This window comes from Sinocyclocheilus anshuiensis, unplaced genomic scaffold (assembly GCF_001515605.1).
Source record: "Sinocyclocheilus anshuiensis isolate Anshui unplaced genomic scaffold, SAMN03320099.WGS_v1.1 scaffold944, whole genome shotgun sequence".
Lineage (NCBI taxonomy): Eukaryota > Metazoa > Chordata > Actinopteri > Cypriniformes > Cyprinidae > Sinocyclocheilus > Sinocyclocheilus anshuiensis.
The window spans coordinates 2,637,154-2,649,609 of NW_015549559.1; the positions used below are offsets into that span (position 1 = coordinate 2,637,154).

The window sequence follows — 12,456 nt, forward strand, 5'->3', positions numbered from 1 at the left end:
TATACACACACACACACAGCGAGTATTCCCAATTCAGTGTGCGTGTACTTTTCTGCTAATAGTAGTGTCATAATTTCTACTCGTGCTCTGTAATTGTAAGTTTTTAGAGGGATAGTTCAGGCAAAAATGAATTTTTTTTGTCATCATTTACTCACCCCCATGTCATCCCGAACCTGTTTGATGGTCTTACTTCTACCAATCATGTCTACTGTCGAAGATATTTTGAAGAAAAACTGTTTTGGTCCATAAATTTAAAGTCAGTGGGTTCAAAACAACAATGGACTCCTTTCACTGCATGGACAAAATATACTCATATATTCTTTTGTGTTCTACAGGAGACAGAAAGACATACAGATTTGGAACAACGTAAGGGTGAGTAAATTCCAATTTTCAATTTGGGCTGAACCATCCCTTTAGGTAAGTTGCAGGTAATTGTGAAACCCAGGCAAAAAGAGTCAATCTCACAGAATCTCGCACACATTCAATAAACTCTCGCACTCTCACTCAATCACAAACCACACTTGCAGACTCAAACTCACGTACAATGATCTCACACGTCCAGACGTGCACAGACACAGACATGCCACAACCAGACACATGGCCACAGAAACTGGAGAAAACGCTCAAGAGGTGACAGGCACAAGAGCGCTGTACAATAAACAATGGATGCCTAAAAGCTCTGTTTGTCCTCCTGCTCTCCCGTTTGTGTGAGTTTGTTGTGCATCAGTATCTGTGGGCGGGTGTTGGCCGGGGACATGTAAAAGTGCATCAGACATGCCGAGGGCAGCGTCCTCCTGGGTCAGCCATGTTCATGCCACGCATTTCTCCCTCCTCATAGTCATCTGGGTCTGATGAATTCTCATCATCATAAGGAGCAGACACCTCACTGACTGAGCTCTAAATGAGAGAGACAAACACAGAATGAGGGATTTAGAACGACAAATGTACACACATTAGCATCTTGGATATTCATTTTTCTTGGATATAACACAAAGATATAAATAGCGACTCACCGACCGCACCATTGATTCACGGAATGGTGGGCACACCATGTGGAAGCGTGGGATTGAAACGTCAAACACTTCCTCTTTGTTCTTGAGCCGGTGGAATGTGTAGTGGCCTTCCATGTACTCAGAGGTGGTGGAAAACGTGGTGCAGCTGGCGTACTCGTGAACTTTACCGGGTGTCATCACTGGAAACTCGCCTGCACTCGCATGTACATCATATGCAAAAAAAAGATGCAGGACATTCTTTAGAAAGTAGAGCAATTGTCACTATGAATTATATGCACAGAAAGATACTGTCAGAATGTCTCATCTTGATAATTCAAAATATGTGTCACCAATGCGAGCTGTTCTAATTTACTCTCAACTTACAGGGATATGCTCTTACCCACAACACCAGGGCCACGGACCTCCTCCACATTTCCGCTTGCATTTGTGATCTTCCAGTACCGACTGTCTAGCTGGCATGCATTCTCTGGCAGGGCAGACTTTGCCATCTCAATCCTGATGCACAAGACGGCACGGCTCAGAGGTCATAGGTTCAGCTCAATGTATCATCATAGGTCAAATCTTAGTACAGCTGTGTTGCATTACAGCAAGTTACAGCAGAAAGCAGCTTGATCATTTTAGTAAGAACTTGGTTTACGAATCAAGCACTGGGATCTCTACTTTTTGGTAAGACACTGGGACAATGTGCAACAATGTGCAAGATGACATTGAGTATGTCTCTCATTTTGCAAAAATCAAACAAAAACTTGCCTTGAGAGCATGCTGTCACTATGTGATATTTAATGCCAGTAGATTGCCTGTTAAGAATGATTTTCCCCAATGAGTTTTTGTCTTGTATTTATACCAAAAGATATAGTTAAGCAATATCACATGAGCAACAGTGCTGTTCTCTACCAAATTAAAGCACGATTTCAAATGTCATACTGAGTTCATAAAACAGTGGAATAAACAAGTTAACATTGTGAGCTACAAGACACAATTAAATTGAAACAACAGCAGAACTTTTGCTTTTCAGGGTAACACATATCGGGTGCTTCATTATTGAATTAATCCACATTTTGATTGATCAGTTTGAGTAATTCAATGACCGAATGAATCAGCAGTTTGAACAAATCAGTTTAATGAATGATTCAATGACTGAATTAATTAGCCATTTGAACAAACCATTTGAATGAATTACTGAACAAATCAACTTATTAAGACAGCGACTTGATGCCAACTGGCAGTTTAATTACATTTTTTTTCCAAAATCATTTCATAATTAAATATATGATTAAAACAACATCACAAAACATTGTTTTTGAAATTGTAAATGCATTCAAGCTACCTCTGAGTTGCATTAAACAGTCGGTGTAAATGTAAGTAAATGCCATTTCAGATGCAGCTTCTGTGCCACTTCTGCATTGCAAAAATTTATGTTTTTGATGCGGATTTCATTTGATTGGTAACATTATCTTATTATTCTAATTTAATTTATTGGTTGAATGTAACAGAGGCAAAATCTCAATAATATCTGTGAATATAATGGGACATAACTTTTGTCAATATTGCACGCTACATGCAAAAAAAAAAAAAAAGTTCTTCACCTTATCACAGTCAAAAATATCACAGTGTAACTTTCATCACCATCTGCAAACTTTCATTACTTATCAGGACTGGGAAAGCATTCATGCAGAGCTCAGCTCTTAAATAGCCTGATTCAGATTACAAAATCAAAATAATGTGTGTGGATTTATGCAGTACCTGATTCTATAGGTGAAGAAAAAGTGTGGCGGATGGACTGAACTGAGCTCTGGCAGGAAGGAGGTAGAGACCGATACTGTGATGTCACCAGTGGTTGCCACACAGCGCTTGTCATGAACATACCTGAGCAAACATAAAGGGGATAAAATGTAATGTGGCATTTGTGATTTCAAATGCTGACATACATTACTGTGTAAGATAATGAAAGATGGACCACCTGAAGATCTGGTCCCGAATGATGGGGTATTCTCCTGTTACAACATTGTCAACATAGGAAGTAAACCACTCAGTAAAGTTAGGACCTGAAAAAAAGAAAAGAGGAGAGAGAAGAGTTCATATGATCTGATAAAACTGCAATGCATTAATGGAGCCTTTTGCACTTTGTTACCCGTAATGAACATGTCAATTGCAGAGGGATCTTGAGCCAGTTGATCCTGTGAAGAAAACATATAAATGAGAGCTAGCAAGAAGGGCTGTAATACACAAGAAGACAAGAGCACCTCCTACTGGTCAAAGTGCAACAATTCAAGAAAAATCCCTCTCTTTTATTTAGTGCTGGAGTCCCCACATGCACACACAGGACTGTACTTGATGCAGTAAAGGGCTTCACCTCCTATCAGCTACAATGCAGTTGGGAAGCCTTTTAAAGGAGTAAGTCACCCAAAATTGAAATTTGCTGAAAATGTACTCTTACCTTCTATCCTAGTAGATGAATTTGTTTCCTCATCAGAACAGATTTGGAGGAATTTAGCATCACTCTTTAGCATCATTTCCTCAACAAAGGATCTTCTGCTGTGAATGGGTGCCGTCAGAATGAGAGACCAAACAGCTGATATAAACATCACAAAAATCCACACAAAAAAGTTGCGTTTGTAAGAAACAAATCCATCAATGCATTTTAACTTTAAACCTTCGCTTCTGGCAAAAAGTCCATAATCAATAATAATACTTCCTCAAGTGAAAAAGTCATATTTGTTTTGAACCATTTTGGACTTTTAAGCGGTGCATGTTCTGTACATATTTCGCTCCTGATTCAGACGAGACAACTTTTTTGCTGGAGAAACCAGTATTACAAATGGGACTCGTATTTTACTGAAGCAACGGTTTAAAGTTAAAAATGTCTTAATGATGGGTTTATTACAAACACACAGATTTCCAATTCACATGACATTAATTGATGGACCTCTGTGATTATTGTAGTGTTTTTATCAGCTGTTTAAACTCTCATTCTGATGGCACCCATTAACTGCAGACTCATTGATGAGCAAGTGGATATAATGCTAAATTTCTCCAAAAATGTTCTGATGAGGAAACAAATTCATCTACATCATAGATGACCTGAGGGTAAGAAAAAGTTCAGCAAATTTTTCATTTTTGGGTAAACTATTCCTGTAACACTTACCATCTAGCCTCCAGCTACTATATAACCTGCTTTCTGTGGTTTGCATCACAGTTTCACTTTTCATATGCATGGTAGATTGGGTTACACTTTATTTTAAGGTTTTCTTGTTACAGTGTAATTATACATTTAAGTACTGAGTAATATTAATTAACTACATGTACTTACTATATGGTTAGGGTTAGGATTAGGGTTTGGCTTAAGGTTACTTGCATGTAATTGTGCATAATTAATTGTTATTACAATAGTAAGTACATGTAACATGGGTAACAAGGACACCTTAAAATAAAGTGTTACCGTAGATTGTTGTGGTCTGAGGGCGGTGATCTAACCGGGCATTGATAGAAGATTTCACTGCGTGTTCGTCCCTCTGTGCTCTCCAAGGCCATGTACTGGCTGAGGCCAGTGTGGAAACAAAATGTGAGTGGAAGACACTGCCGCATTCCCTTCCTCTGTTGAAATCCCCCCGCTGCTGTCTCAATATCCAACAGGTCCTCTGAGCGATAGTGATTGGACAAAGCCATGCTGCCCATCAGCCTGTGGAGGGGAGGCAGTGCAAAGATCAGTTATGATCATGTGAAAGGTTAATTGCCATTTTAAAGGGGATCTGCAGGATTTTAAGCCCAAATTTAAGACTTTTAAATACCCTTTTTAAGACCTGCACAAATAAAATTAATACCACATGAGGGTGGTAGGGCAATGTCTATGGTAACATATTAAATGTCTAGGTTAATTGCCATTTTAAAGGGGATCTGCAGGATTTTTAAGCCCAAATTTAAGACTTTTAAATACCCTTTTTAAGACCTGCACAAATAAAATTAATACCACATGAGGGTGGTAGGGCAATGTCTATGGTAACATATTAAATGTCTAATGATAATTATATTAAACTGTAAAATGACTGTAAAAAACAAGATTTACAGTTCAGATACATTTTCTAATTTAAGAAAGTCTCCTTATGCTTTCGAATCGCTCTCACGGTATTTTGATGTCATACACCGATTGGTCTCTGCAGAGTTGCTTCAAGTCGAACACATCTATTGATACAACTAAATGTTATGATATTGATACTGAAAATTATATTGGACTCTGGTGTGAGGAGCATATTGGTGGATCTTCATTTGATCCAACTTGTGTGATTCTGGAATGTCCTATTCGCTATTGTGCGTATATGATCTGGGGCCTGTTTCAATAAGGAGTTTCAACCAACTCTGAGATTGAGTTAGTTCAATCGACTCCGAGTAGGTTGACTCTTGAGTTTAGCCCGTGCACCACGACTATGAAAAGTCATGATCAATGGAGCTCCGAAATTATGAATCACCATGGCAACAGCACCTGACAAAAAGACATCTGCATACTTCAGAGTCAATACGTAATTTTAATTCTTAATCACTGTTATAATATCAAAGGTAAAAAGTGGCAGAACGGTAAATTATTGAAGTAATATTAATTTTCATGGTATCCTACAGGCAAAAGAAAAAACAAAGAACAAAAAAAGCAGCTAAACATGAAGCATAAAAACATAATTCAATCAAGGTAAAGCTTTAAGCATAAAAGGTTCATGAGTGTAGGCTACATAACTTTACAAGCATTTGACATATTAAAAAATATAATTCAGTGTCTATTTCAGTGCGCAGTAGCTTTTTAGTTTTTCCACATAGTCTAATGCTCTTTTCACATAATTAAGTGTTCTCTAATCCAAACTGTTGTATTTATTAATTAGAGTAAATGAAATGAACATTTGACGTCTACTCAGCCAACAGCAAGAAGGCTTGCAAAAATAATGAAGAACAGATGAAGAGGAGATGGCCACAATACCAAGTATTGGAATAATATTAAAATCAAACAGGAAAAAGAATAACTGTTGCTTTTGTATTTGTAGGAAATAAAGATGACCAAATAAATTTAACAGCTGTGGTGGTGGTTAAGGCATATATCTCGAACTACCCGTCCATCTGGTATCCTTCCATTCCATACAGTAATCAGCTTCATTTTTGATGGGCTTGTGCTCAGAAAACTACACAAATATTATAAGAAAGAGCGTTAGAGCGAGACACACTTTCCTCTGCATACAGCGGCCTTACTAATGTGCTCTGCATCCCTTTTGTTATATAGAAAACTACCATTTAAAAATGGTACAGCTCAAATAAATAAGCATGCAGATATGGCAAAAAAAATAAAAAATAATCCTCTCCCAATGTAAATGTAATTCCCTATGAATTGATGTAGCCTCCTCATCTACAGGATTCAGTATAAGGGGACATGCCGTTTTTGTCACTTTCAGAGTGTCTGCATGATGAAAATATGTGCAATGAATGAATGTATGCACTACAAAAAATGTTTTTCTTACTTAGAATTTTTGTCTTCTTGTTTCCAGTCAAAATATCTAAATATGCTTAAATCAATATGCATTTTCTACATTAAAAAGACATAAGGTATTTAGTCTTGTTTCCATGGGGAAAAATCATCTGAGTGCATTTTTCTTATTTTGCTATAATTATGTGCCAGTGGGGTAAGAAATTAAAAATATGCTTGTTTCCGTTTCCGTTTGCATTAAGATTATGTTTCTTACCCTATGGCGGACAATTTTACATGTTTTATGTAAAATGCACTTAAAATGCACTTAAATGCACTTGTTTCCCTCAGGAAACAAGGTTAAATATCTTATATAATTTTTCATCTATAGAAATGACATCTTAACGTAAGAATTTTTATATATTTGTACTTGAAATAAGACAAACAATGCTCAGTAAGAAAAGCATTTTTGCAGCCTGAATGAATGAATGAGGTATTTAAGCATCGCTTGCACTTTAAAAAGGGGGAGGAGACGGTAAGAAACTCTGGGTTTACCGAAGAAAACCTGATCCCGACCAGGTTAGGTTCATAGAGTAAGTTACCACGGTGACTGACTCTGAGTATAAGTTACTTCTCTTTCAGAAACGGGCTTGACTTACCCTGCTTTCTCGGGTTTGACAAACCTCCCATTCTGAAACAGAAAACCCAGAGTTTCCCTCATTTCAGGGTTAACATACTCAGAGTTTTCACTTAACCTCCTTTCTGAAACAGGCCTCTGGAACGCAGAGAAACCAAACCAAAACACAACAGAAACGTGACATCAGTAGCAATGGACTTTCATAGTATGGAAAAAAAAAATACAATGGAAGTCAATGGCTACCATCAACTGCTTTGTTACTAATTTCCTTTTGTTTTCAGCAGAAGAAAGAAACTCATACAGGTTTGGAACAAGTATAGGGTTAGTAAATGATGACAGGATTTTTATTTTTGGGTCAACTATTTCTTTTATTTAACTTGTTTTTTTTTTGTTTTTTTTGGCTGAAACGTCCCTTTAATGACAGTGTGGATATTAGCAAAGTATCACAAGGAATCTGTCACCATTCTAACCATACAGTAATCAGCTTCATTTTTGATGGGCTTGTGCTCAGAAAACTACACAAATATTATAAGAAAGAGCGTTAGAGCGAGACACACTTTCCTCTGCATACAGCGGCCTTACTAATGTGCTCTGCATCCCTTTTGTTATATAGAAAACTACCATTTAAAAATGGTACAGCTCAAATAAATAAGCATGCAGATATGGCAAAAAAAATAAAAAATAATCCTCTCCCAATGTAAATGTAATTCCCTATGAATTGATGTAGCCTCCTCATCTACAGGATTCAGTATAAGGGGACATGCCGTTTTTGTCACTTTCAGAGTGTCTGCATGATGAAAATATGTGCAATGAATGAATGTGCCAGCACTGCAAAAAATGCTTTTCTTACTTAGTATTTTTGTCTTGTTGTTTCCAGTCAAAATATCTAAAGATTCTTAAATCAAGATGCATTTTCTACATAAGAAAAATTACATAATATGCATTTTCTACATAAGAAAAATGACATAAGGTATTTAGTCTTTTAAGTGTATTTTACTTATTTTGCTAATTATCTGCCAATGGGGTAAGAAAAACAATCTTGTTTCCATTTGCATTAATATTATTTTTCTTGTTTTAATTAAAATGCACTTAATTTAGATCCCAATATACTCACCAAGAAATGCATTTTCTACAGCATGAATGAATGAATGAGGTATTTAAACATCGCTTACGCTTTAAAAAGGAGGAGGAGACTGAAAGAAACTGGGTTTAATGAAGAAAACCTGCTCTCGACCTGGGGTGCGTTTCCCAAAAGCATTGTTAGCAAACTATGGTCGCAAGTTCTGTCGTTACCAACATAGTTCAACGATTCGATGTTTCCCAAAACCACAGTTCAAACGAACATTCGCAAACAGCGTCGCAAACTTACGTGGTAGGTAAACTTACTTACAGCTCTCGACCTGTGGTTAGAAGCATAGTTTCTTGTTAGTAAGACATATGGACTTAAATAAATTCTGCTTTTGGGCACAATAAGCAAGCTAACATGCAGTACAATCTATATCTTCAATTCAATTTAAATATATATACACTTTAATCGATAAATTTTAGCGCATCCTCAATAAGCGCCGTTTTTGAAGAGTGCGCATGTGCATAAATGCCTAAGGGAACCCTGGAGTATGACGTAAGAGGAAACCCACGATGAATCAAACTTCAAATAAAGCAAAATGACAGGAAACAAAACATAGTAAATTAGTCATCAGGTGCCATGTTCAATACAGCAGCATCTCAGAAATCTTGAATCAATTAATTAGCAGAAGTTATTACTCCACCACATGCGTGTGACGTCATTAAAAACGGCCCTAAATTGTTGAACTAATGTGGTTCAAACGAAGGAGATGCGACCGTGGTCGGGAAACAGTCGTGACTGGCTAGTTAGTTTCCACAACAATGCATCGTACTATGGTACTATGGTTAATCAGTGAGTTACGTCGTTGTACGGGAAACGCACCCCAGATTAGTTGCACAGTGTAAGTTACCATGGTAACTGACTTTGAGTATAAGTTACCTCTCTTTCAGAAACAGGCTTGACATACCCTGCTTTCTCGGGTTTGACAAACTTTCCATTCTCAAACTGAAAACCCAGAGTTTCCCTCATTTCAGGGTTAACATACTCAGAGTTTTCACTTAACCTCCTTTCTGAAACGGGCCTCTGATCCCAGCGATTATTGGTAATTTCATACCGTTTGTTGTTCGTACGCTGATCCCATTCATTGATAATATAAGATACTATGGCAGTTTTTAAGATCAGAGGCTGATTACGTTAAAGGAAGTTTGTCCACTTGCTTGTATACAGTAAATGTTATTTAACTCAGTTAGTGATGTGACGTGTGTGTGGCCAATTATGGTGTCCCAAACTCGGAATTTGTGCTCTGCATTTAACCCTTCCAAGTGCACACACACACACACACACACACAGAGAGCAGTGAGTAGTGAACACACACACTGTGAACACACACCCGGAGCAGTGGGCAGCCATTTTTGCTGTGGCGCCCAGCAAGGGCGTGTCTACGTGGTGGCCAGGGGTGGCACCGGCCCACCCTGAAATTTGGCTGGCCACCCCAGGTGCCCCCCCTACCAGAAGTCTTGCGATAGGCTTGTTTTTAGTAAATTTCTAACTGCATCTGGCAGTGGCGGATCCTGGCATGTGTAGGCAGCTGCCTAGGGCTGCTTTCTTCTCTTCTTTATATTTAATTTTAGGCGGTTTCTATAGTGTGATCTTAATGATAATGTCGAGAGCGCATAATGTTACGTGATCCATCTGCTGGACGTGTGCTTTTAAATATTGTTCTTTTATGAATTGGCTCTGCTCTCGCTCAGATATTGCGTGTACACGCTCAAAACTCCCCCCACCTACAACTCCTGCCGGTACTGAGACTCAAACCCATGACCTAAGGGTTACAAGTCTGACTCTCGAACCATTAGGCCACGAATCAGTTACAGGCATTTAAATAAATACTTTATTTTTCTGAAGTATTTTTCTAAAGTAGAAGAAAGAAATTCAATAGGATTTTGAAATGATCAAGGATATTATCAGAAGTCTTACCCAGGGACCACAAGTTTCTGTCCATTGTGTATCCTATAGGAGCAACGGTAGTCATTAGGGAGTTTGCAGCCAATCTGGGCCTCAATGGTGTCTAGCTCTTCCTCCCTCACTCCCTCTTCAGAGAAAAGGAAACAAAACCTTCAGTGGACAACACTCATATTATGAAGAAAAAAAAAGACCCATAGGTTTTCAAAATATGGTTGGATGAGTAACAGTGTGGACAGACCTTTAAGTGAAGCTATCATTCGGGGACATTTCTGATTCAGGTAGTTCTTCAGATCATCCCAGGCTTTCTTGAGAGTGCTGTAATCGTCAATATAACGGCCCAGATCAGCATAATACTCCCGAAACAGCTCCTTCCATGCCAGGCCTCTGTGGTTTTTGTCTGCCCTGAATGCGAAAAAAAAAAAAATTTGTCATCAACAATATATTTTGATTACAACAAATCTAAAAATGTAACAAAAAAAAAACATTGGACAGAAAAACGCATATGCCATAAATGAACCAAATGCTTCTGAGGGCATGAGGAGTGAGCTTACTCTGTAAGGAGCCAGTGCTTCTGACAAAGTCTCTTCCATAGGGGGTTATGGCCTGTCAGCTCATTGAGTCGACGACTTACAAAACTGCAGCTGAGAAAAGAACAAGCAAGATCAACGCAAACACTTTTGACAACTTGAGATGTTGAAAAGGTTACCTATTCAGGCAATGCTTAATCTATTAAAACACAAAGATCTGATCATGGCCTTGGTCAACCTTCACGTGGATTTTTGTATAATGTGGTACAAAGTGTAATTGTGACGGACTTTTGATGATGTCTGCATTGGTAATTACATGTGAAGAAAAACACAACTGAAATTAACTTGGAGGCTTTTAACTGTTAAATAAATAAAAAATCAAAATTTTTTCTCAAACAACTTTGGCAATGACAGCTATTCTCAAACCATTAAGGAAGAATAAATGAATCAGAATCAGAATTAGCTTTATTAGCCAAGTGTGTGCAAACACACAAGGAATTTGTTGTGGTTTTTTAGAAGATCTTGGTACATACATACATACATACATACATATGGCATGAGAACAGAAAGAACAATTAAATAAGTAAGACTAAAGAAAAAAAAAATTAATAATAATAATGTGGTAAAGTCTGGAACAGAAGTAGGGCTGAACTATTAATTGCATTTGCGATAATATCGCGATATGAAATAACGCAATTTTTCAATCGCAGAGGCTGCGATTACACCCGGTCACGTGACACGCGAGAGTAAAGAGGTGTGTTCAACTTGAAGATCGATCGGTGTATGACATCAAAGTACGGCGAGAGAAAGCATAAGGAGACGTCCGCACTCTCTTATAGCTCTCACAGTACTTTGATGACACACACCCATCGGTCTAAGCAGCGCTGCTTCAAGTCGAGCGCGGGCCATCAGCAGAAAAAGAAAATAAATAAAACAGTAAACAGCCAAAGGACGTAACTTAGAATGGGAGATGGATCGGTTTGTGAAAGGGACGAGAAAAGCCATAGATGAAGACCGTTGCAAATCATTTTAACTTTGTGTCAGTACGACATAAATAGAACAAGGCATCAGTTTAATGTCGGGTTTTGTCTTGTCGCGTCGCATCCAGTGTACACAGCGTCACTGATTATAATGGTTCTACTGTATTTTGCCGCTCTCACGTCCTGTGTAGACACGGTGTTTAATGTCGTTGGTGAGGAGGAAAACCTGTGTGTGTCCTATGCCTTAGCGGACAGCATGAAACCCACAAAAAATAAATAAATAAAAGAGAGAATAATAATAATAACAGTTATTCTCTCTATGCTATTTTTCAATGTTTCAAGTGATGCAGGTGTTTTTTTTCCCTGTAGGTTTTTTAAATTAAAAAAAGCATACATTTTTCATAATATTTAGTGAAATTATTTGGTAGTCTAAGGTGCGATGGCTATTCGGGAAAGGGGAGGGGGCAGATTTTTTTATAGGTTTAAAGGGGGGCACGACCAAAAAAGTTTGAGAACCACTGGTCTAAAGTTAACAGACAGTGTTTAGTGCAGTCCACATGTTTACATATGTTTATTACAGTGACTTTGAATTACCTAAAGTAGTGTGGTAAAGCAACAGATTTGTTTTTATATTTCTGCAATCTACTTTAGTTTGTGTGATTTGTTACTGACTTTCATATTAATGTTTACACCAGGCTTATTTAAACATAATTATTACATGCTTACAAGGTTGGAAGTTCAACAAATCAGTCAATATACTGTGATTGTAGTTGTTAAATAAAAATGTCATTCATATCAATTCATGCATCACCTAATTTCATCGTAACATAT

General features: G+C 37.8%; 1 protein-coding gene across 1 annotated transcript in view; it reads right to left on the minus strand.

Moving 5' to 3' along the window:
• LOC107657087 (F-box only protein 3-like) overlaps positions 1–10,759 on the minus strand; it is a gene marked incomplete at its 5' end in the record, with an annotated part of 10,997 nt that extends 238 nt beyond the window's left edge. Inside the window, 10 exons of the mRNA XM_016445095.1 lie at positions 10–897; positions 1,014–1,204; positions 1,393–1,508; positions 2,757–2,879; positions 2,974–3,058; positions 3,145–3,190; positions 4,488–4,692; positions 10,131–10,245; positions 10,357–10,520; positions 10,670–10,759. Coding sequence (XP_016300581.1) covers positions 769–897; positions 1,014–1,204; positions 1,393–1,508; positions 2,757–2,879; positions 2,974–3,058; positions 3,145–3,190; positions 4,488–4,692; positions 10,131–10,245; positions 10,357–10,520; positions 10,670–10,759 — 1,264 coding nt within the window. The remainder of the gene's footprint in view (positions 1–9; positions 898–1,013; positions 1,205–1,392; positions 1,509–2,756; positions 2,880–2,973; positions 3,059–3,144; positions 3,191–4,487; positions 4,693–10,130; positions 10,246–10,356; positions 10,521–10,669) is intronic.
• Between the last annotated feature and the right edge of the window lie 1,697 nt (positions 10,760–12,456).